The 26675-nt window shown below is 35.1% G+C and overlaps 1 protein-coding gene across 4 annotated transcripts in view; it reads right to left on the bottom strand.

Annotated features, from left to right (window-relative positions):
• The window catches only part of ADK (adenosine kinase), a 620365-nt gene that overhangs the window by 340352 nt on the left and 253338 nt on the right, over positions 1 to 26675 (bottom strand). For all 4 annotated transcript variants that reach the window (XM_011928472.1, XM_011928446.1, XM_011928455.1 and 1 more), the window contains 2 exons: positions 9727 to 9899; positions 5449 to 5557 (listed from right to left, as the gene is read on the bottom strand). In XM_011928472.1, the coding sequence (XP_011783862.1) occupies positions 5449 to 5557; positions 9727 to 9899 (282 nt within the window). The remainder of the gene's footprint in view (positions 1 to 5448; positions 5558 to 9726; positions 9900 to 26675) is intronic.

Below are 26675 nucleotides of genomic sequence, written 5' to 3'. Positions count from 1 at the left end.
CAAGGCACAGTGGTATGCACCTGTATGTAGTTCCAGCACCTCAGGAGGCTGATGTGGGAGTATTGCTTGATCCCAGGCAGTCAAGGCTGCAGTGAACCATAAGTGTACCACTTGCACTGCAGCCTAGACCACAGGGCAAGATGCTGCCTCAAAGAAAAAAAAAATTAAGGCCGGGTACAATGGCTCATGCCTGTAATCCTAGCACTTTGGGAGGCCAAGGTGGGTGGATCACTTGAGGCCAGGAGTTCGAGACCAGCCTGGCCAACATAGATAAACCCATCTCTACTAAAAAAACTCACAAAAAACTAGCAGGGCGTGGTGGTGCATGCCTGTAGTCCCAGTTGCTTGGGAGGCTGAGGCACAAGAATTGCTTATACCCGGCAGGCGCAGGTTGCAGCATGCTGCGATTGCACCACTGTACTCCAGCCTGGGCAACACAGCAAGGCGCAGTAACAAAAAAAAAATTGAAATGTGACAATTATAGCATAAAGGTTAGGAAAGGTAAGATGGAAGTATACCACTATAAGGTACTTTAATACTATATGTGAAAGCAAAATGTAATGAAAGATGTGCACTATAAATCCTAACGCAACCATTAAAGTAAGAGAAAAAGAGAGAGATTAAGCCAACAAAAAGGACAAAAACACAGGATTAACCCAAAAGAGAGCAGGAGAGAGAAAAGAGAATGAAGAACACATGAGAGAAATGGAAAACAAATACCAGGATTATGAAATCAAACCTAACTATACTGCTAACTGGAATGGTATAAACATTCCAGTTAAAAGGGAGACACCGTCAGGTTGGACAAAAAATAAGACTCAACTATGTTGTCTATAAGAAATGCACTTTAAAAGATAAAAACATAAATAGGTTAGAAGTGAAAGGGAGGAAAAAGATATAACATGATATCAATAATCAAAAGAAAGTTGGATTGACTATATTAATATTAGATAGTAAATTTAAGAGTAAAGTATATTACCAGGGATACATATTTCATAATGAAAAACAGGCCAAATAATCAACCTTGCACCTTATGCACCTAACAAAAGATTTCAACATAAGTAAAAACTAATAGAATATGGGAGATGAATATAGCAATTCACAATTATAATGAGAGAAAGATCTCTGCAAAGTCCCCATATCTAGAAATTAAACAACAGACATTTAAATAACCCGTGATTCAAATAAGTAGTTAAAAGAGAAACTAGAGAGTATTTCAAAGTGAATGAAAATGACAACATGACAATATGTGATGCAGACAAATTAAGCCTTAGAAATGTATAGCACTAAGCACGCACCTATAGTAGAAAAAAAGTGACAAATCAATAAATTACTCTTCTCCCTTAACAAACAAACTAAAAGAATAAGGCAAAGTAGTGGGAGGCAGAATAAAGAGAACAACAACAAAGGAAACCCAAAGAAGGAACAAAAGGCAATAATAAAGAACAAACAAAAATCAACCTGGCTTAGCTTTCCCAGAAAAGGTATGAGAAGTCAATGAAGCAATAACTACAAAATATTTTGTTTTGAAAAATATTACACCAAATGAGTTGTCATTTATGTAAAAGCAATAGGAAGTAAATAAAAGCTCAAGAAGGGATGCATTTTAAGTCCTTCCTGTAAAAAAAAAAGTTTGATGATAAAATGGAGCCAATCAAGGGATAATCAAAATTAACAATAAAGGAATGGGAAAATTGTGATAAAGTAGTTGATGATAAGCATTTATCTCATTTAAATATAGAATTAAGACTACAAAAATTATAGTTACAGAATAAAATGAAAATGTTTAAACATTGAAAAATATTAAAAAAAAAGTAAAAATGTAACTACCAAAATTCATGATGAAACATAGTGCTAATTTTCACCTAGCCTTTATGCTATCATTGCCACATTTTAATTTTTTTTACATTTTCCATAGCAGATTAATACACCTTAAAAAGGAAATACAAGCCAGGTGCAGTGGCTTACACCTGTAGCCCCAGCTACTCGGGAGGGTGAGATAGGAGGATTGCCTGAGCCCAGAATTTCAAGGCTGCAGCGAGCTGTGATCACACCACTGCACTCCAGCCAGCCTGGGAAACAGAGCAAGACCTTATCTACAAAAAAAATCAAAAGTAAAAATAAAAGTTAAGAATATAAAAGAAGGAAATACATAATGCAGAAAAATTAATGGCTCCAATGTACTATTCTTTTTCATAAGCCTTTCCTGAATAAGTCTTACAGGTCTAATTTAAGAAATATTATTTTTCCTTTTCTTTTTTTTTTTTTTTTTGAGACAGGATTTTGCTCTGTCGCCTAGGCTGGAGTATAGTGGTACAATTATAGCTCAATGTAACTTCTAATTCCTAGGCTCAAGTAATGCTCCTGCCTCAGTCTCCCAAGTAGCTAGATCTACAGGTGAGTGCCACTATGCATCGCTAATTTAAAAGAATTTGTTTTTGGCACAGATGGGGTCTCACTATGTTGCCCAAGCTGGACTCAATCTCCTGGCCAAAAGCAATCCACTGGCTTTGGCCTCCCAAAGCACTGGGACTATAGGCATAAACCACCCTGCCTAGTCAGGAAATACTATTTAAGTGAGGAAAAACAGATGCATCCCTTAGATAATTCTAAGGTGAAGAGAACCTGAGACTTATGTTTTCAAAAACATAATTACCTAGTCACCATAACCAGTAGTCAATAATTACCTGCTAATAAAGAATCTGAGAAGTTGGTTTAAACATGGAAAAACTGAGTTTACATGGCATAAAATGAAACATTTATTATGAAAGATAAAAAATAAATTTTAAAAGATCTTGACACTGTATTTAAACCCAAAGAGGATGCTGGTGTATCCATATTCAATTTTAGCTTTTCAATCAGGAAGGTTTCCAGTGTGAACTTACTCAGTGAATTATATGGTAAAGAAAATGAAGAAGAAGGTTTGCAATTTTCTTAATATTCATTAAACACTGCTAGTTTAGAGACTAGTGTGAAGAAGTAGAGCTGAGTACATAGATCTAGTTTAGCTTATGTGATGCAGACAGATGTTTTAGTTACAGAAATTTGTTTAATAGATAAACTGAGTTGCTTCCTTAGATCAAAATCATTTTAGAATTAAAGAGCCCCCAGAACTTTAACTTCTTAAACCTCATTAGTTTATGATGATAATGTAATGAGACTGCTGACCTCATAGAACCAGAAAGTATGGGGCAGCCCATTTAATTTATGGTTTGACCATATGCTAAGAAAAAACTAGACTAGACTACATCTCATTTCAGGATGCTCTGAAATCAAAGGGAATTACAGCTTTGTAAAACCTGCAGTGTCTTTGTGGAAATAACATTATATTTCAAAAGAAGTTCACAGATTTCAATGAATACGAATTATGCTCTTAATCGCCAAGAAAATATTTGTTAAATGTTCACTAAGAATATACAGCATCCCAGGTATCCAATATGAGTCTACTATTTTCAGAACTATTTTGGAATAAGCCAAGCTATGAGAAGAGTATAGATTTATCTGGCAACATAAGAGATCATTCTTTTTATGAAACTGCTGAAACAGAAGCTACAAGCTAACACCTGCATCACAGATAACAACTGAAATCCATTTTGTTATTTCTTCTAGCTGAATACACCACCCAAATGTCAAAAATAATCCCATTTGCCTTATTAATTTGACCAAAGCTGATCACTTTACACTGTACAAAATTGCACATTAGGTATAAATATTTAACACTACTATAAAACTCCATTCACCCAAATATGGCTAGATACAATATAGTGCATAAATGCTAAAACTATAAGTTGTCTGCAAGTTGAACCTATACTTTCATAAAAGTTCCATTCACCCAAAGTTGACCAGACGTGTTATACTGTATAATCATTATAACTATGAATTGTTTGCAAGTTGGCTCACAATTCAGGATTGAACAAATATAAACTGAAACATAGAAGACTGTAATTGTCAAGTTAAATATACTTTTTCATCAGAATACACTGTCTTAGTTCATAGTCAACAAATACACATAAATTATGCCAAACTCTAAACATGGTGCTTTTGGAAAATCAGACTTTCACGTGTAAGATGGTTTGAAATAGTACATAAATCCCCCATAAAGAATCACACTACAAAAAATATAGTAACAAGATTCGAAAAATGGAATGAACATGAGACCAATTTGCGAAATAAAATGAAATGGAAATAATAAAGGGGAAAAAATATTTAATCCTTGAAATGTTTTTCTCACATAGTGGCAGAAAAGATAGCGTAACTTTCCGTTATATAATCTTCTCAATGTAAGCATTTATTTGACAGTTATAAAGGGGTAGGATTTGGTATACAGAGGAATCAATAACAATGTTGTAAAGCCTAGAACAGTGCACATAAACATGCTGTAGGAGACATTAACATTAGACTGAAAGAAATAATTATATTTTCAATAAACATGTTCCTATTAGTAGGATAATCAATTTTTACGCATCTTACCAGCTATTTCACACAGCTCAGGTAGTGAAATGGCAGCAGCTGTTATACCAAATCCATATATTACACGCATATGAGATGCTTTTAATTTTTCATAGGTATCTACTTATTTGTGTATAGCCACATTTAACACATATTAAATAAAAACAAGGTAATCATGGGTGATTAATTCAGAAGAATTTTTGGTACAGTCCTATTTTACGCATCTTACCAGCTATTTCACACAGCTCAGGTAGTGAAATGGCAGCAGCTGTTATACCAAATCCATATATTACGCGCATATGAGATGCTTTTAATTTTTCATAGGTATCTACTTATTTGTGTATAGCCACATTTAACACATATTAAATAAAAACAAGGTAATCATGGGTGATTAATTCAGAAGAATTTTTGGTACAGTCCTATTTTAGAAATAAATTCTTAACCAATTATTTTTATATCAGAAGACTTAATAATTCAAATAACACCCTGCCCTTATTTCCAGATTTAAGAGATTTGTCACGATTAATGTTTTTGAAATATTAAATTAAGAGGTGTCATGGTAATTACTATGGAATAAATAGCAATTAAGTTTTTTAGGCAAATCAGCTCAGACTATTTGCAGTAAATATATATACTACTAATATTTTTCTGCACAATGCAAGTTGCCTACAAATGTAAGATGTAAGTTTGTAGAATTATTTTAACATATATTAGGAAACTGATTTAATATAGAATTCTGCACTTGGTTGGGAAGCACCTATGCATAATGTATCCAAAAATAGGTAGACATGAAGATAAATAATACAAATTATGTTACCCATAGAAAGATAATTATTTCTGTTCTATACTCACAATAGTGAATCTAACATATGCTTTGAGATAGGTAAATAATAATTTGCACGGTAAATAAAAGATAATTACTTTAAAATATATATCAGACAACAACTATAATCCATCATGTAAATATGTACCAGAGATTTGAATTAGGTAAGTACTTACTGCTATATAACAAACTCTTGCTTTTTCTACCAACATCCAGTTTTTCTCCAGATCAAGATGTTTTTCCTTTTTATAACAATTGGCAGCAGCAAGATTAGCTACAAGGGACCTAAAACAACCAAAGAATAAGCAAGTAATATTATAGCCAAACTTAGCATATATTTCTATAGACAGTTACCAGTATTTTTTGCAAATTTTACAATTTACAGTTTAATTAATTCTTCAAAACTGATGTTATTGATTTTTAAATAAATATAAATACAATTTTGTTTTGAGAACTTTCTGAGGTATCTATGATAATTTTTGTTCTAAACAACACCTGGTATTCTGAGAAAGAAATTGGCATTTAAGTTGCCTTTTGATAGTAAAATAAGACCTACTTTTTACACCTTAATAGTTCAAAATGCAGTTAAGAAATAAAGCTAACTCATTATATAAAAAGAAATCTATACAACTAAAAACATTTTTTATAGTAGAAAAATGCCTTGATAAAAATAAATATCAACATACTATAATTGTCTATTTAATCGAAGGCTTTAAAAGCCAAGTATGGAATTAATGTCACAAAAGACACTTACAAATGTAGACCATATTCACTAAAAGGAATTAATTTGTAAACCATTATATTCTAAGGACTGAAATCAATTAGAATTGTTTTCTATAGCTGAAAAGTCCCTTGACTGGTCCAGTTTTAGAGATGGAATATCTAAGCAGGATACTGCATTTAAAATCTTGCTACAGGTGGGTGCAGTAGCTCAAAGTTGAAATCCCAGCTCTTTCAGAGGCCAAGGTGGGAGGATTGCTTGATACCAGGAATTTCAGGTTAGCCTGGGCAACACAGCCAGATCCCATCTCTACAAAATAATTTTCAAAATTAGCTGGGGGTAGTGGTGCACACTTATAGTCCTAGGGACTCAGGAAGCTGAGGTGGGAGGATTGCTTGAGCCCAGGAGTTTGAGGCTGCAATGAGCTATGACCATGCCACCTGCACTCTAGCCTGGGCAACAAGGCAAAACCACATCTCTAAAAAACAAAAAATGAATAAATAAAAAATAAAATCCTGCTACAAGTGTCACTTGGCTTGTTTAATTAAAAATAAATACAATAATTATTTACATTATAAAATAATAAAAATACTTTCCTTCCTCATACTGCTTCAGAATTTAAAAAATTACTTGCCAATTTTTCTCTTTTTCTTATTAAATTGTAACAGTTATAGCTTATAAAAAAATCTTATCATTTCAGACTTTGGTAAAATGTTCGATTACACTGTTAAAAAAAAAAAAAAATCTCAATTCTCTTCCAAAACGTCTTTCCACTCATCCATCTGCCAATTTACTACTAAAAGATACATCTGTTTATGTTCAAGTAAACGAAGGAAGGAAAGAGTAATATGCATCAACATATCCAAATACAAAATAACTATATTACAAACTTAAGAAAATTTAGACCTAATTTATAAAAATATTTTAGTAATTGTGACTTTAGGAAAATTTTGACAAAATGGCTACTAAATAAAAGCAAACACTTCTGGTACCAGATACTAAACTCTATTTTGATAATACAATGACTTTTTGATGGGAAACTACAGTTTCTCCAAAAGAAAAATAAAAGATTCCTTTTTTATTTTTTTGAGATGGAGTTTCGTTCTTGTCACCTAGGCTGAAGAGCAATGGCTCCATCTTGGCTCACTGCAACCTCTGCCTCCGGGTTCAAGCAATTCTCTTGCCTCAGTCTCCCAAGTAGCTGGGATTACAAGTGCCCGCCACAACACTTGGCTAGTTTTTTTGTATTTTTAGTAGAGGTGGGGTTTCATCATGTTGGCCAGGCTGGTCTCGAACTCCTGGCCTCAAATGATCCACTTGCCTTGGCCTCCCAAACTGCTGGGATTACAGGCATGAGCCACCAAGCCTGAAAAATATGAGTATTATTATCCCAATGTATTTGATTCTGACTTTGAAGAGGAAGAACCTGGATCAAGAAAGATACTGAATTACCCAAACACTTCGATTTCTGAAATTTTTTGTTTTATTTTTTGTTTTTGAGACAGGGGCTCACTCTTTTGCCCAGACTGAAGTACAGTGGGTGGCACAACCCCAGTCCACCGCAGCCTCAACCTCCGGGGCTCAAGCGATCCTTCCACCTCAGCCTCTCGAGCAGCTGGGACCGCAAGTACATGCCATCATCCCCAACTAATTTTTGTATTTTTTGTAGAGATGGAGTTTCGCCATGTTGCCCAGGCTGGTCTTAAACTCCTGAGCTCAAGTGATCAGCCTGCTTTGGCCCCCTAAAGTGTTAGGATTACAAGGTGTGACCACCATGCCTAGCCAATTTCTGAGTTTTTGATAGTGGCAGCCAAAGGTTACCGGACCTATTCAAAACAATTCATCCAACTGTATTAGCGTCCAGAATTTAGATAATGATTTAGATACTGAAGATTTCTCCCCAATTTTTGATTCCCATATCATCTGAACAATATCACTATAACTATCAAATTAGTATAAAAGTTAAGTTTTTGACATCTAGGAGATCTTATATTATCATAACTGTTCTCTCTCTTTCTTTGTTGTTGTTTTGTTTTGTTTTGAGACAGAATCTTGCTCTGTTGCCCAGGGTGGAGTGCAGTAGCACAATCTCGGCTCACTCCATCTCCCGGGTTCAAGCAATTCTCCTACCTTAGTCTCCCGAGTAGCTGGGATTACAGGTACACACCTGGCTAATTTTTGTATTTTTAGTAGAGACAGAGTTTCACCATGTTGGCCAGGCTGGTCTCGAACTCCTGACCTCAGGTGATCCACCCGACTCAGCCTCCCAAAGTGCTGGGATTACAGGCATGAGCCACCACACCCAGCCATAACTGTTCTTTAAGACAGCAATTTAGCATACCAAAACAATTTAGTAATATTACTGTAGCCTAAGTGATCTCAGAAGAAAATTTGACCTACTTCTCACGAATGGTAAAACTTTGCACCTACAGATTAAGGCTGGCCTTGGGAAAACTAAGGGCAAAGGTCTAAACAAGCATATTTCAACACTTTTAGTTTTTTTTTTTTAATCTCTTAATCCTATATTTCAATGTTTACTGAAACCTTAAAATCATGAAGTTCTCCTGTATATAAAAAACAAAATTAAAGGAAAAGTCTGAAAATGGCTTACATACCCTAATAATTTTTGAATGCTGTATTTTGGTTATTCAGTAAATACTGTGCTTATTGATCCCCAGTCTCCAGAATAGTCCATTCCTTAATATACCTCTGCTGAAGGTCAAGTAGTGAGCAATAAAATGGGTAAATAGAAGAAATGGAGCAAGATGGCGGTGGAGAGGAGGAAGGAAATAAAGGAGGATGAAGAGAGAAAAAAGAAAGGAAGGGAAGATGGGAAAAGAAAGGAGATAGGGAATGGAAGAGGACAGACTACATATTTCCAACTATAAGTAATGCAAAATTTCTAGTGAATCACTATTTAAAAAGAGGTCATCTTTGATTATTCCAGCAATATAATAATTGGTAGGGCAGTTATTTTGTTTTTCCCTTGCAAAGGGAAAAAAAGCCTGTGCTGATATGGTAATAACGTTAGCAAAGCATGAACACATTGAAGGAGTATCTCTATTTGGGAACAAAGGAACAATCAACCAATACATGGAGGGGCCTGAGAGAGATATTTCAAGTTCATATAAAGAATACTTTTCTAATAAGTAAGGGTATATAGAAATATACTTGGTTGTTTCGTTAGTGGTATATTACCCATGGCTGAGTTTATTTAATATGAATGAATTACTATTTGCCAGAAATGGTTTAGATGATCATTTAGATAACTAAGTCATATGAGCCTGAATGTAATGTTGTATTTTATATACATAAAATACATACACACACACACACACACACACACACACATACACTCACTCTCTCTCTGTCTCTCATTCTAATATTCCAACCTCAGGATATGGTGAAAAGAATATTCTTTCTAATTCAAGTTTCGCAACAAATTAGCTACAAGGCATTGAGCAAGCTATCTGCCTTTTCTGATTCTAATTATAAAAAGTAGAGACAGGACTAAATAATCTCAAACTTTTATTCCACATGCCTCATGAATTCAACTGCATGTTTAACAAAAGTAAATTTAAAAACAACACAGGAAAACTGATATAAGGAATAAGCATTTATCAAACATTAAAAGGAATTATAAAGTCAAAATTCCAAATTCACATTGGAATTCAGATTTTACCAGTGTTAAAATAGCCAATTAGTATAGTGCTTCCCTTGGAATTACACTGACCTGTTGTCACCAGTGATGCATGCAGCACAAGTTCCTGTGGGCTGCTCATTCTGCTCATAGTAATGAGCATCTACATGGGCTTCAGCAGCTTTTCTCTTCAGGATTTCCCCAAATTTATCTATCCCAATGCATCCAAAAAATGTTGCTGCTTTGTGTGGCTGTTGAATCATCCACTGTAAAACAGGAACATAAATAATTTAATGGGTCAAAAAAATGGTACACATAGTTCAGTATTCTGCCATGGATAGTGATGTGAAAAGAATGCTTTGTGAGAAACTGTGACTGTTATGAATGGAATTTCAATTCTGTGCTATCACGATAAAAAAAAAATATATAACAACCATGTAATATCTTATACTGCATTGGGGAGAGAAATTAAGTACATAGAGTGGTTAAGGATTCAGCAGCTAAAATCATACAGACCTTAAGACAAATGCTGGCCTGATATAGGAAAATAATAGTGGGTTCCAATATAAGAAGTCTAGCATTGTCATAAAAAGAGCAGAATCCATCTTGATTACAGACTGTCTGGGTTCAAATCTTGCTTCTGCCACTTACTAACTGCATGAGTTAGAGCATGTTAGAGCATATCACTTAACATTTCTCACTTCACTCATGTTTAAAGTGGAGATATAATTACAAATACATCTCATAAGGTCGTTGAGGATTAATTGAAATGATGTAAATTAATGTACATGCATTGCTGAGCATGGTACCCAGCACATAGTAAACAACATATATTAGCTGTGGCTGTTACTATGATTGTCATACTTATTGTAGTAATTCATACATAAATTAAGCTAAAACATGCTCGTATCTAAAAAATTCTTCTAAAAATTCACAAATAGTGTTATAGTTCTAATTACAAATATCTCATTTTTTCATTAAAGTAATTATAATAAATTTTAATGACAATGGACTTCTTGTAAGATGTATACGTTTCACAGATTTGAACTTTTTACCTTTCATAATTAGCTCAAATCCCTGAGGGTTCTAATATTCTTTAGTGATTCCATAGCTAACACCTATTTGGTTTTGAACACTTAAGAGATAGCAAAATAACCTACAAATAATCTACATACAAAGTCAAAAGACATCAAGATAAATTTTTATAAAATCTGTTCGTGAATATTTGGAATAGAAAAGAAATACATGCATATTTGAGAGGTAAAAGGATGAGGAGACGAAAAAAATAACAAAGATAAAACTGTAGGAATGAGATATAGTAACAGCTTGATGACCAGCAATCCCAATTCTAGAGACTCATCCACAATATAAAACAACATGTAAGTATTGAGATGTTATTTGTAACGCAAAATGTTGGAAACAAACTAGAAGTCCACCCGTAGAAGATCAGTTGATTAAACTATGATATATCCATATAATGGAATACCACACAGCCATTCAAAAACCCCAACAAAACAATGGAAAACAAGGAAAAGCTCTATGGAACACTCCATCTATATAAAGTAATTTCCAGGATATTTTGTTAACTTTAAAAAAAATCAAGTCTCAAAGGTATAAAAGCTTTGTTTAAAAAAGAATAAAACTTGGGCCGGGTGCGGTGGCTCAAGCCTGTAATCCCAGCACTTTGGGAGGCCGAGGCGGGCGGATCTTACAAGGTCAGGAGATCGAGACCACAGTGAAACCCCGTTTCTACTAAAAATACAAAAAATTAGCTGGGCGCGGTTCCGGGCGCCTGTAGTCCCAGCTATTCGGGAGGCTGAGGCAGGAGAATGGCGGGAACCCGGGAGGCGGAGCTTGTAGTGAGCTGAGATCGCGCCACTGCACTCCAGCCAGGGAGACAGAGCGAGACTCCGTCTCAAAAAAAAAAAAAAGAATAAAACTTAATAATATATATTATTTTCAAATATAGGGGGATAGCTTCAGGACATTGGATTTAGCAACGATTTCATAAATATCGCACAAACGCACAGACAACAAAAACAAGAATAGATAAACGTTATTATATCAAGCTTAACTTCTGCATGGCAAAGGAGGCAACCAACAGAGTGAAAAGGCAACTTATTTCCAAACCATATATCCAATGAAAAGTTAATATCCAGAATATATAACAAACTTCTAAATGAACAATAAAAATACAAATAACATGATCTTAAAATGGGCAAAGGATTTGAATAGACATTTCTCTAAAAATGATATACAAATGGCCAATAAGCACAAGAAAAAATGTTCAACATCAGTAATCATCAGGGAAATCAAAACCACAATGAGATATCACTTCACACTGATCAGGACGGTCACTACCGAAAACACAGAAAACAAAAAATGCTGGCAAAATGTGGAGAAGTGAATGAACCCTTGTGCAGCGTTGGTGGAAATGTAATATGGTGCAGCCACTACGAAAACAGTATGGAGGTTCCTAAAAGAAATATTAAAAAATTAACAAACAATCAAGCAACCTCAATTCTGGGTATACAGTCAAAAGAATTCAAAGCAGGATTTCAAAGAGATATTTGCATGTCCATCTTCACTGCAGCAATATTCATAAATGCCAAGAGGTACAAGCAATCCAGACGTCCATCAACAATTAAAGGATAAAGAAACAAAAGAAGGAAATCCTGTCACATGCCACAACATAGATGAACATCAAGAACTTGCTAAGTTAAATAAGGTCTGTCACAAAAAAGACACATATTGTATGATTCCATTCACAGGAAGTATCTGAAGTAGTCAAAATCATAGAAACGTAAGTAGAAAGTTGGTTACCAAGGACTTGAGGGAGGGAAGTCGGAGAATTAGAGTTTAGCAGGTACAGAGTTTCAGTGTTGCAAGATGAAAAAGTTCTAGAGGTCAACTATGTAACAACATACATATACTAATTGGTACATTTAAAAATGGTTAAGATGGTAAAGTTAATGTTATGGTTTTTATTACATAAAAGAGAATGTATGTGTATGTATATACGTGTGTGTGTGTGTGTGTGTGTGTGTGTGTGTATATATATTTTCTTGCCTCGAACTCCTGAATTCAACAGATCCTACCAGCTCAGTCTTCTGAGTAGTCGGGACTACAGGTGAAAGCCACCTCACTCAGCCATATATATTCTTTTAGTATAGATACTATACTATATACATACATTAGAATGTATATATAATTTTGTGTTTGCTAATTTTATAAAAAGAAACACAGAAAGAATAAACTAGAAATGAAAAATGATTTTCTATGAGAGTGACTGGGAAAGGAGTAGAGGAATAGGAATAGAAGAGTTCTCTGAATATAGCATTACATTCAAATTTGACTTCTGAAATGTGAAAATTTTGCATTTTCAAATAATAAAATTTAATTTGAATTTTGAATTCCATTAGAAGAAAAACAAATTATGAAGTTGAATATAACAAGAATGAAAAATCAAAGAAGGTATCAAATTGTAACATAAGTACATAGAAAAAATAATGTAAATAATTTTTCAGTATGCTCTTATAACAATACAGTCTTGATGGAATATATTATAAGGAACAAAAACAACAAATAAACTTTACTTAGTAAGTTTATTATTGGTTATGTTATTGGTTAAACTACTTTGTGTGTACTGTAGGATAGAGCAAATGAATATAAAGTTGATGCTGTTGGGAACTAGGTTTACTGAACAGGATAAGGAAAATACAAATATGAAATGGGGAAAGGGAAGAAGGTTCTATGCAAGAAACCTGAGGGATGCTATCTTAATCATTATCAATTAGCATTATCAATAAAGCCATAAACCTTATGATGTGATGCAATGGGAAATACACAGTGTCACTTACGTACTATTACTGCTTAAAATAATGAGAATAAGTCCACAAGGTGGCACATATTACAATCAACTGGGTTGGACCCTTAAAAGAAGAAAATGCCTTGACCAAAAAGATGAGAGGAAAGTATATTAAAGAAACAGTACTAGGCCGGGCGCGGTGGCTCAAACCTGTAATCCCAGCACTTTGGGAGGCCGAGACAGGTGGATCACGAGGTCAGGTGATCGAGACCATCCTAGCGAACACAGTGAAACCCCGTCTCTACTGAAAAAATTCAAAAAAAAGCTAGCCGGGCGAGGTGGTGTGCGCCTGTAGTCCCAGCTACTCGGGAGGCTGAGGCACGGGAGGCGGAGCTTGCAGTGAGCCGAGATTGCGCCACTGCACTCCAGCCTGGGCGACAGAGCGAGACTCCGTCTCAAAAAAAAAAAAAGAAACAGTACCAATACATGTAATGTGTGATTCTTATTGGATCCTGGACTGAGAATAAAATTAAACAGCTATCAAGGACACTATCAGAATAACTGCTACATCTGGAATCTTGATCATATATCAGAAAACAGTACCAATGCTTATTTTTTTGAATAAGGAATAAATACTTCAAAATGATTCTGAGGAAAATATACACACATATATTTATTTAAAGAGAGAACACAAATGTGTTGAAATGTTAACAGTTGGTGGATCAATGTGAAGGGTATAGAAAAGTTCATTTACTATTCTGTAAGTTAGAAAATGTTCAAAATTAAAAGGTGGGACAAACATACTGTAGCTAAATCATTCCTTTAAAGAATAACAATAATTTAAACTTAATTTATTCCATTTTGGATATTATCACTCCATTTATCAAAATGAGTAAATAACATGAAGTAGTTAATATTATAAAATGTCTCAGTATAAATGCCTAACTTAAAATACTTTATTCTACAATTAGTTAAAGTATAAATTTAACAGAGAATTTCTAGGTGTTATTAAACTTAGTGAAAGTATAAATTTAGCAGAAAATTTCTGTGTTATTCTATAATTTACTTTTATTTATCTATAAGGTATGAAATGATCAATCATGTCTATAATATATAGCAAAATAAGTAAAACCAGAGCCAACAGCAACTTTTACTACGATTACTTAAATAATTTGTCATCAAAATGATAGCAAACTTTGTTCAGTGAAAATAAAGTCATTATTATATAATTTAGCCTAGTTATAATCAGAGAGTCTACATGTTCAAACTACAGTCTGAAATAAGGGCTATATCAACTCACAGTCAGGCTTAAACCTGATTTACTAACTACTCCATAATCAGGATTTAAATGAATTGAAATATTTCCATTACAAATAAATATTATTTGAACCTGCGAGGCAAAAATTGATAAATAGTAGAAATATTCAGCAGCTTTCTATCCTTTTAGTATCGAATATTTCAACATGAGAAACTGCCTGACATTCTATTTCTGGTATTCAGATATTGACAAAATGTGAGAACTTTGCTTTTGATCACTGATTTCCACTTAAAAGTCATTCTAAAACCAGAGTTTAACAAGCCTAAACATACAGGTTTTTAACAGCCATTAAAAAAAAAGAAGCCATGTTAACTCCTTCAAAGCATTTAATAATTTGAGTAAAGATGTTATAATTGAGAATGAAATAGAATTTTAAAAATCACTTTAGGAAAATTTAATAAGTAATTTGCAAAGATTTCTGTTAAAATTTTAGTACATCTGTAAGCATCTAAAACATAATATTTCACCAACATGTAACTAATCTATTTCCTACCATTTTGATACTCAATCAACACACATTTAATGCATGTCTGCCAGGGAATAAAAAGAAAAAAATGATGATATTCCTAATACAAAGTCACAACTACTAGATTTTGATTCTCCAGGATGGAGATTCAACCTTGTTTATAATCTTTGATAATGTTCCTTCTTTTAGCTAAAATAAACTGCCCACCTTCCTTCCCTTGGTTCATAAATGTACAGTACACCTTAAAAACTTTAACTTCTGCTCTGGCCATAAGTGATTAGCAGGGTCTGGAATTACTATTGCACTGTAAACTAGAAAACCAAAAGGAAACACCTACAGTATTTTCAGACATTGAATAACAGGCATGGTAGGACTGTGATCTCTGATAGGAAAGAAACAAGGTGTGCCTTGACATCATGTAGGCTCTCTGCCAGGAGGTAAGTTCCACACCATGGAGAGGGAGAAAGAAGGCAAATAGAGCCTGGCATTCTCACTAAAATGAGGGGACAGAGATAAGTATTCAAGGAGAGCCAGAAGACTAGAAATTGTGAAAAAGATTTTCAGAGAAGAATGAGTTGAAATCTACAGAGTAACCCTTGAGGCTATGGCTGGATACCAACCTGTGTATGTTTAAGGAATATATGTAAAATCATAAGGAATCCACATAAATGCTCTAGAATTAAAAGTAAGTTAATCAAGGTCTCAGACCTTAAAATGAATATATAAAAATCTAATGTAGTTCTATAAATTTTCAAAGAAGAGTTGAAAATTAAAATTAAGAAAACAATATTTACAATACCACCAAAATTGAAATATGCAGGAACACATTTAACCAAATATGTGCAAGACATATACATAGAATACTACAAAAGATTGCTGAGGAAAAATAACAATTTATATAAACAAAGAGCTATATTACGTACATGGATTTGAAAACTCAATATTCTTAAGACATTAATTCTCCCCAAATTGATTCATAAGTTCAATGAAATCCCAACCAAACTCTCAATGGATTTTTGAGGATATCAAAAAGTTGATTCTATAATCAATATTAAAGTAAAAGGAACTAGAATAGCTAAAGACTAGGAGGTATGTGGGTGTGAGAAAAACTAACACTGCTAAACGTCAATTTCTTCAACTATAAAATGTGGATAACATAACCTATGATCTTTTAAGGATGTAGTAAGAATTAGAAATTTACAAACAAGGCCGGTAGCAGTGGCTCACGCCTGTAATCCCAACACTTTGGGAGGCCGAGGCAGGCAGATCACCTGAGGTCAGGAGTTCAAGACCAGCCTGACCAAAATGGAGAAACTCTGTCTCTAAAAATATAAAAAATTAGCCAGGCGTGGTGGCGCATGCCTGTAATCCCAGCTACTCAGGAGGCTGAGGTAAGAAGAATCACTCGAACCCAGGAGGCAGAGGTTGCGGTGAGCTGAGATTGCGCCACTGCACCTCAGCCTAGGCAATAAGAGTGAAACTCCCCTCAAGAAAAAGAAAGAAAGAAAAAGAAAAGAAAAGAAAGCAAAGAAAAGAAAAGAAAAGAAAAGAAAAGAAAAGAAAAGGAAAGGAAAGGAAAGGAAAGGAAAGGAAAAGGAAAAGGAAAAGAGAAAGAAAGAAAGAAAGGAAGAAAGGAAGAAAGGAAGGAAGAAAAGGAAGGAAAGGAAAGAAAGGAAAGAAAGAAAACTAAATAAATAAAAAAGAAATAAAAAGAAATTGACTAATAACCCATGCAGTTTAGTATACTATGGGGTTTCTATTATTATATTTGCATCACTTTTATACAAAGAAGGAAAGGGCTCTCATTATACTGTAAGTAACTATACCTAACTGGTGGAATAGGAAAACCACAGCCACTATTGGTAACTTCAAATAAATACTTCAATTAGTTTAACTTAAACAGCAATAGTAAAAAAGCATATTACTAGAAAATACCATGAGAGAGATTAATTGCAGTGGAGGGGAGGGGATGAGGAAAGGCCTCCAAAGACAGGTAGCAGTATCAACTGGTCTTTGAAGGACAGGTATGATCTTCCAAAATGGTTACAAACTAGAAAGAAAAAAGAGTTGTAAGCATACAGTACATGCCTCCTTTCCTATGTTAGAAATTTTATCATGGTGCCCCTAGGATGACAGAAAATCCATTTATTAAATAATTAGTTTCAGCCAAAAGTGTTTATTTCCTAACAATTTTGTACCTGTTAGACACTGCAAAATTCTCAAACCTCGGAATCAGACTGGTAACCATCACCCTCATTTGTTTCACACTGATTTGGGAGCAGTATTTGCTTTTTATCACAGAAATCGTCAAAGATCCAGTTTTGCAGAGTATAATGCCATCAAAAGAAATGTAGTAATCTAATGTTAAAGCTGAAATACCAAGCTGGGGGCAGTGGCTCACACCTGTAATCCCAGCACTTTGGAAGGCCAAGGTGGGTGGATCGCGAGGTCAGGAGTTCAAGACCAGCCTGACCAACATGGTGAAACCCCATCTCTACTAAAAATATGATAATTACTGGGGCATGGTGGCATGCGCCTGTAATCCCAGCTACTCAGGAGGCTGAGGCAGGAGAATTGCTTGAACTCGGCAGGCGGAGGTTGCAGTGAGCCAAGATCACGCCACTGCACTCCAGCCTGGGTGACACAGCGAGACTCTATCTCAAACAAAACAAAACAAAACAAAAACTGAAATATCTAGAGCTAGTGGTTCATGCTGTGTCTGATAGATGTCACTGTGTTTACCCTGAAATTTTGAAATAGCCTGAAGACTCTCTGTGTGTTTGCTACAGCACCCTAAGGGGACTTAGTGCACAGATTGGGAAACAACAATATAATATTAACAAAAACAATGAAAAACAGAAATAAAAGACTATTAGGAGTATAGTGACAGAGCAACTATATGGGAGAGAAGAGACAATTGGGAAAGGTAGATGTAGGCCAGATCATTAAATACTGCTTCAAGAAATTTAGGCAACATTCTGAGGGTAGAAAGCAACACATGAAGGTTTTTGAGCAAAGAGTATGATGAGAAGAGATGATGGTTCATTAAGGTAAGGAACCAGAAGGAAAAAATTTACAATTGAATTTAAATAAGGCCTAAATAAATGACATATTAAACTTCATAACAAGAGTCTTTAACAACATATGGAAAGATTTCTATTAATATTAACTTTACCTTCAAGGCAGATTTCCTTTTTATTACCTAAATACAATATTTAGGACAATATAACTGACAATGATGCCCAAGAGGCAGTCACTTCTGAGATAATGCCATATGCTTTAATTCGATTCATAATAGAATGATGAAGAATGACACCTAGATACTAAAAGAGCTGCAAGATAAGACAAAGACATGAAATTTTATACAGAAAACTCAACGAGGCATCTCAGAAAAACTGTAAAGCACAACTAAAAGAAATTAAACGTCAAAACTGAGAAATAGCAACAAGCAGACTGCAAAGGATGATGAGGAAATTGAAACTGAAATAGATTGATTAGGAAAATAGCAAATATCACATAACTTACAGGATAGATTCTCATATGATTACAATACCACCAAGTGAGACAGGGTAAAACACAAGATTTTCATAAATATTAATAATTCATTCTCACTGAATAACTAGTATGTTATGCTTCTTTCCTTAAAAAACTGCTCCATTGCCCCTGCTGGCATGTATCCTATGAATAAAAATCAATTTCTAATAATCCTATTCTTTCCCCTAAATAGTTCTACTGTCATTTTTGTTAGTAAATATCTGTTAACATTATCATAACAGATTTGGGGAATATTAGGCCTAGCAGAAAAAAATAAATGTTAGACTCAGGTATATAAGTTCATCCAGCCATGTGTTGGTAAACAAGCTACTCTTTCAGAGATTATGTTTCTTGTGGAATTATTGTGAGGATTGAATAGGATAACGTAAGCAAAGTGTTTAAGGCACTGCCTATTGCAGAATACAGATGACGATGACAACAGTGCCCTGAGACTATGATAAAATGAAGAATTTTTAGTGTATATTCATTCAATTCATTCCACCAATATTTGTTGCTCACCTATTATTTGTTGGACATTATTGTAATTAATAATGGATAAAGAAGTCTTCTCTATCTCTTTTGTAGGCTTCTTTCCTTCTTTCCATCCCTTAGCGTTTCTCAGGCCTGGATTCCCAGGTTACCTACAATTCTCACCCTATATACTTTCTCTGGATATGATCTAATCTACTCTCATGGTTTCAATTATCATCTATATGCTGAGACCCCCTCATTTTTAGCTTATACTTGTCTTCATATGACTGATCTGAATATCCAAATACCTACTCAACCCTATTTTGCCTATTAAATTGACACATTTTTACTCCTGTCTCTATTAACACCACTTTAGTACAGGCCACCATCTACTCTCAATTAGACTACTATAAAAGTCTATTTTTTAAAAATGTATTGAGATATATTCATATAACCATACAATGTGCCACTTTAAAATGTACAATTCAGTTGTTTCCTGTTTATTCATATAGCTGTGCAACCATCAGCACTAACTCCAGAACATTGTCGTTACCTTAAAAAGAAACCTCTACCCAATGGATATCATTTCCCATTCTGTCACTCCATCCTCCCAACCATGCAACCATTTGCAAAAGCTTCTTAAATCATCTCCCTGCTTTTAGTTCTGTTTTTCTCCAATCCACTGCATTTTGAGTGCTCTTCCTAAGATGTCCTTCAATCGTTACCTAAGTATCTTAAGCAAAGTTCAACATAAACAACTTTATGATTGAACCATTAACTTCCTCTCCAAGTTCATCCTAAGCATTAACACTCTTGAATGCAATGTTCCAGTACACTGAATACTTCATTCTGTTTCTGTTTGTTCTTTCTAGCTTCCTACTTAAGTTTCAGGTTTCACTTACTTAGACAAGGTTGTCCTAAACTCTGTTCTGTATGCCCATCGTTATTTATTTTTTATTTTTTTGAGACAGAGTCTTGCTCTGTCACCCAGGCTGGAGAGCAGTGGTGCAATCTCGACTCACCGCAAACCTCTGCCTTCCAGGTTCAAGCAATTCTCCTACCCCAGCCTCCCGAGTAGCTGGGATTACAGGCACACGCCACCATGTCCAGCTAATATTTGCATTTTTAATAGAGATGGGGTTCCACCATGTTGGCCAGGCTGGTCTCGAACTCCTGACCTCAAGTGATCCATTCACCTTGGCCTCCCAAAGTGCTGGGATTACAGGTGTGAACAACCATGCCCAGTCTATATGCCTGTGTTTTATGTTGCCTCAACAAACAGTATCATTCCTATCATAGAATTAATTCCACTTAATGGTAATTTGCTGTTCAAGACTGTTTTCTTGGCGTCTTTAAAAGTGTTGTAGGGTGTGTTTCCAAATCTAGAAGAATGCCTGCTACATTCTATGCAATTAAATAATTGTCAAATAAGTGAACAGGAAAGCCAGGATTCTATCTTCTTAAAACTTACAATTTAAGGGTACATAAAGCTTACATACAAGATATGTTACTATTTATTATAAGAGATTATATATATAATAGGAATTACTGCAGCACATGCAAGTAGCACCTAACTCAGTCTTTGCAGAGTGGTCAAAGGAGATTTCCTAAGATAAATATGAGAAACTTTATCCAAGCTGACACTTAACTACGACGGAGATCTGGACACACTACCCCAAAATATGGCACTTGACATACTGAAAATTTTAAGCTGAAGGAATTTGAGAACAGCAGGTGCAGGAAGGACTTTCTGATTTCCTCTGAAGCAAATCATAAGACCATCCATGTGAGAGGATGTTTACTATATGCAGAAAAAAAGAACATCCTTATCTCAGAAGATGGAAGGACATGAAAACAGGTCTTGCTAAGGTCCCCTCAGTTTACTACTCTTAGTTCATATCCCTTTTTCTCCTATTGCCTTTCCCTTCCACTCTTCATAAAACCTAATGTAAAAATGCCCAGGTTTAACTGTTTCTTCAAGTCTTCATTTCCCTCCATGTTACATAAAACAGAATATAAATTAGTGTATTTAATTTTTGTTAATTTGCCTTTTGTTACAAGGGTCTTACAGCAGAGGACTTAGAAGGAAAATATTTTTCCTCCCTCACAACTACAAACAGGAATTAGGGGATATATGAGCCTTAGGTGGGATAGCTAATTTTCAGAGGAAGAATAATGGCAGAGAGGCCGAGAAAGAGGGAAAGAAAGAGAGAGAGAGAGAGAGAGAGAGACTGACTATTGGAATTAGAAAACTAAAAGTTCAGTATTCTAAAACGTCTTAGAACGAAAATGCATATAATCTCTTACTCAAATCTGTATTCTAAAGATACAGTATTTCCTAAAGTACAGAAGAAAAGTATGCTGAATATACTGTATCTGGAGGTATCATTAACAATATAACCAGTAATAAAGGTTAAAGGTTCAGCATAGAATCTGGCATAAGGTTGGCAGAGAGTAAATTTTATTTTTTATTATTATTATTACTGTTGTAAGTATTGTAGCAGTATGACTAACACTGTTACTGTTACTTCTATGTCAAATTGTTAGATACTTAGAATACTAAGAAGGAGTATGAATCTTATTTTCTAAGCTTTGTTAGTCGGCTTGAAGTCCAAGGGCTCCTATCATTGCAGGGTATATGCGGCGTGGTGGGGCGGGATCCAATGAACATCCTGAAATTTTAAGGAAACTTTGATGTGTTTTTCAAGAAAGGATTCACAGATTTCATTAGATGACTAACAGGGTCTAGGCCACTACACCAAGGAGAGTATAGGCAGAACCCAGATATAGCCAGTGAGGGAGCCTGTTTCTTTTCAAGAAAAAGAGCAAAAAGATTATAGAACTGCATCAGATTAAACAAGAAACTCATTTAATCCAAAGCTATTTACCAAAATTTTAAAATCCTATTATCTTATAATTTTAAAAAAATTGTATTACTGAAACTTTCACTCAATTTCTTAAGATTAACAAAAATGGGTTACAAAATAGCATGGATTTATCTCCAAACGTCTCCAAAACTAGGGATAAAAAAAATAACCAGCACCTGGTATGGTGTTACAATAGGTGTCAAATTTTTATTCAATGTGACTTTCATCAAAACAAAAGAATAGGCTGTACATAAAATAAGAAAGAAAAATCACCAAGGAAGTTTATTGTGGTAACTTAAAACCAGGACAGAATGCTGAGAAAGGGCCAGGTGCGGTGGCTCACACCTACAATCCCAGCATTTTGGGAGGCTGAGGCAGGCAGACGGCTTGAGCTCAGAAGTTTAAGACCAGCCTGGGCAACATGGTAAAACCCCATCTCTAGAAAAAATAAAACATTAGCCAGGCGTGGTGGTGTGTACCTGTAGTTCCAGCTACTCAGGAGGCTGAGGTGAGAGGATTGCTTGAGCCTGGGAGGTAGAAGTTGCAGTGAGCTGAGATTGCATCACTTGCACTCCAGCCTGGGTGACAGAGTGAGACTGTGTCTCAAAAAAAAGAGAGAGAGAGAGAAAAGAAAAATAAAAAGAAAGGTGAGGAAAGGAAGAAACCTTTAGAGAAACAGTGATCTTTAGACATAAGAATCTTTAGACATAAGTGATCTTTAGACATAAGAATGTCACTCAAATGCATCTGCCCAGAAATTCTACAAAATCCACAGAGAAGCATGCCAACTAATAACCAAAGAATAAAAAAAGAATTGAGAAAATCCTTCTCCTTTACTATTTCTAGTACACACTTTATAAAAAGCAAAATCCCTCAAGGCAGTAAACATCTGCCCACCAACACTTATCAGCAGCAACATCAAAAACATAAGGCAAAGGTCAAGTCAAAGTTTATTGACAATGATGAACTATGACAGCCTCTATTAAATTACCCCTTCCTTCAAGGTGTGTGTGATCAAAGCAGCAAAGATATTTTCACTCAGTCACATAACAAGCCATTTGTTGAGATTGAAACATCTGGTCAATATCTCCTAACACTGCAATTTCATGCACAGTTAGCATTAGGGTACATTTCTTCTACTCTTCTTCCAGGGTCCATAAGGGTGGCACATATGGCTGATCATTTCATTCAAAAAGGATTCAATTCAAGGCATTACACACAATCGTCTGTGCTTTATGGTGTTTTAAGTCTACCTGCCATAGTATTCCATCATCATTGCTGACTGCTGTTCTCTTCCACTATAAAAGCCTGCAAATATGACAGAGCACTTAAAGCTTAACAGCTTTCCTCTACCGGAGTTAGCAAGCATTTAAGGCAAAGGAATCTATAAAGCAGCAGGTCGTTTTCTATTGTCAAGAACTCCCATTACATGAAACTATTTACCATTTTATTTACCATTTAGCAAAAATCTAGTACAGATTAGAAAAGTAATTTTTAATGCCAAATCAAATACTTAACTTTCTGCTTGACAGATCTATGAAAGTACACTCTTTTGGCTATAATTTTAAGTTACAATAAACAATTTGAAAACAATATCATAAAACATTTAAAAATTTAATGTTAACATATATTAACAGATTTTTTTTAACTTGACAAACAACGATTCTATACCAGAGAAAATCAGAATGTTACAATTTTATCAGTCCCATACACTGAAAATTTTCCACTTGAAATTCATGCATTTGTTGTCATGGTAACAGAGCCCTTTCTTAAACACTTAGAGTAGTAAACTTGAACTCACACCATAGATTTCTCTTTTTCCCTTTCTACCTTTAGTATGATACCTTCAAAAGAAAAACAGGGTGAGGGTGTGGGACAACTTTAAAGCTATTGCTTCATATTTCCTTTGACATGTCTCCCTGACAGGTAGTATGACTACCTGAGTATAATTATTTTCTGAAATTTAAGATTTTGCCTAGAAGCTAATAGCTAAATGAAGAAATATTCTTTTTTTTTTTTTGAGACAGAGTCTTGCTCTGTCGCCTAGGCTGGAGTGCAGTCGCGCGATCTCGGCTCACTGCAACCTCTGCCTCCCGGGTTCAAGCGATTCTCCTGCCTCAGCCTCCCGAGTAGCTGGGACTACAGGCATGCGTCACCACGTCTGGCTAATTTTTTGCATTTTTAGTAGAGACAGGGTTTCACCATGTTAACCAGGATGGTCTCAATCTCCTGATCTTGTGATCCACCTGTCTCAGCCTCCCAAAGTGTGGGGGTTACAGGTGTGAGCCACTGCTCCCACAGAAGAACTATTTTTTTCATGATAAAGAAACACAACCACCTTACAATAAGGAACATGCAACGACTGATTAAGGAAAGCAAATATCAAAATAACAAGGTTAAATTAAAATCTAAATTAGGTACAATGTCCAGGACTGCTACTTCAGCATATATTTTGTTTGTTCATTTGTTCATTAATTGAGTCAGTCAATCCAATCTAATGATATTTATAAAGATAGTTCTAAGGGTCAGGTACCATCCTGTTACTTAACCACAAACTTGAACAAGTCAGACTGGTCCTTATTTTCATGGAGATCCCACACAAAATAAAATGCAAAGCAAAGCAAACAAAAACATTACACAGAAATAAAATGTGTAATTGTAAGAAATGCTATGAAGAAAAAAATGTTTGAGAAGGACAATGAGTGGGAGTGGGGCAAAGAAGTAACCAATTATTTTAGTGGAATCTCACTCTGTCACTCAGACTAGAGAGCAGTGGTACAATCATAGCTCACTGTAACCTTGAACTCCTGGGCTCAAGTGATCCTCCCTGCCTCAGCAAAATAAATATTAGCTATTTGTGTTATTGTAGGATGCATATTATCACTGCTATTTTTAAACTGTTATGGCCTATATAATTACATCCTAAAATTAAATAAAGGCCTAAAATATGAAAAAAGATAAAGCACAATATCACAATCAGCAAAAGATATGGAAAAATTAAAAAATAAACATCTGCTTTCTTCCTTTTTTTGAAGCAGAATCTCACTCTGAGTGCATTGGCATGATCATAGCTCACTATAACCTCAAACTCCTGGGCTCAAGGGATCCTCCCACCTCAGTCTCTCATAGTGCTGGGATTACAGGTGTGAGCCACTGCTCCCAGCCCAAATATGTAGTTTCTGATTATTATGGGAAGTGATTCAATCTTCATTATAAACCTATGAGGTAGATACATGATCTCCATTTCACAGATTGAAAAAAAATAAAAACAAAAACTGAGGCACAGAAAGACTAAATAACCATCCTGGGGTTTGATTTGAGACACTTCAACCCCAAAGCTCAAGTGTGACTATTCTATACTAGTCACTGAAGGGGATCAACCAAAAAATTATTAGAAACAGTTGTGAGATAAAGTAAAATCCTAAGTGCCCCAACCTACTGAATAGACGTCTATGGGCTAAGGAGGTCCCAGAAAAACTTTAAAAATGAAGTTTCCTGGCCTTGATGAGATAGGAGGTTGGTCACGTCTTCCTCTTCTTCACTACCTGTCATTAGACTTTTTTTTCCTACGAGTTAAACAAAAACCAGCCCTGGAAAAGAAAGAATGGAAAATTCTTCCACTGACCAACTGCCTGATGTTGTGGCCAGATTCCCCTCCCTTTTCATGGTTTCGACATGACTGCTGACCAACTTACAAAGCAATCCTTCCTGATAAGTGACAACTGACCATGGACTGGTCAGTTTACAGAGAATGTGCACCAAGCACCTTTGAGTCCTAAGTCTCACCTTTGATGTATAGAGTCTGATTTTACCGCATTTTTAATGTTAAGTCTCCATTACAAAGCGAACATGGGACACATGTAACATGTTATGTTTGCTCATCATGCATACATGTGACCCCTTTCATGAATATTCATAGCTCCTCCTATAACCTGTTAAATATGTATGCAGCTAACCCAGTTAGTGTAAAACTCCTCTCTCACCCATCCTCTTTGAAATGCCTACTTTTGATCTAATCCAGAGGCTGCGCTTCCCAGCCTACAGGTTGTAACCCTTCTCAGAAATTAAGTTCTCTTTTCCAGATTTACAGATCTCATGATTTTTAAGTTGACACAGTAAGGAGAGTTTGGTCAGATGTCCAGTTACTAAAACATATGCTTTAAAAATCTTCTCAGATACCAACAATAACGTATTAGAAAGACAGTAAGGAAAACGTTCTATATACAATAGCAGAAAGAAAACCAACCAAACAAAAAACCTACACCTGAACATAGTGATTAATCTCAGCATCATTAAAAGTGGAACAACCAGATATGATGGCTCACAGATGAGAGCATCACTTTAAGAAGATTCTTGTCTAAAGAAATGAAACCTGAGTTTAACCAAATCTCTAGCTCTAACTCTCAGCAAATACTAAATATGAAGCAACTAACCAAATTCAGAAAGTGAGATATTCTCCTGGAAAAATAACCCAGTTTCTCTTTTTAAAAAATGTCAATGACAAGAAAGAAAAGAAAAGAAAAGAGAGAGAGAGAGAGAAAGACAGAAAGAAAGGAAGGAAGGAAGGAAGGAAGGAAG

This window comes from Colobus angolensis, unplaced genomic scaffold (assembly GCF_000951035.1).
Source record: "Colobus angolensis palliatus isolate OR3802 unplaced genomic scaffold, Cang.pa_1.0 Scaffold12, whole genome shotgun sequence".
Taxonomy (NCBI): Eukaryota; Metazoa; Chordata; class Mammalia; order Primates; family Cercopithecidae; genus Colobus; species Colobus angolensis.
Note: the sequence above shows the minus strand (reverse complement) of the source record. Positions and strands in the feature narration are given on the sequence as shown.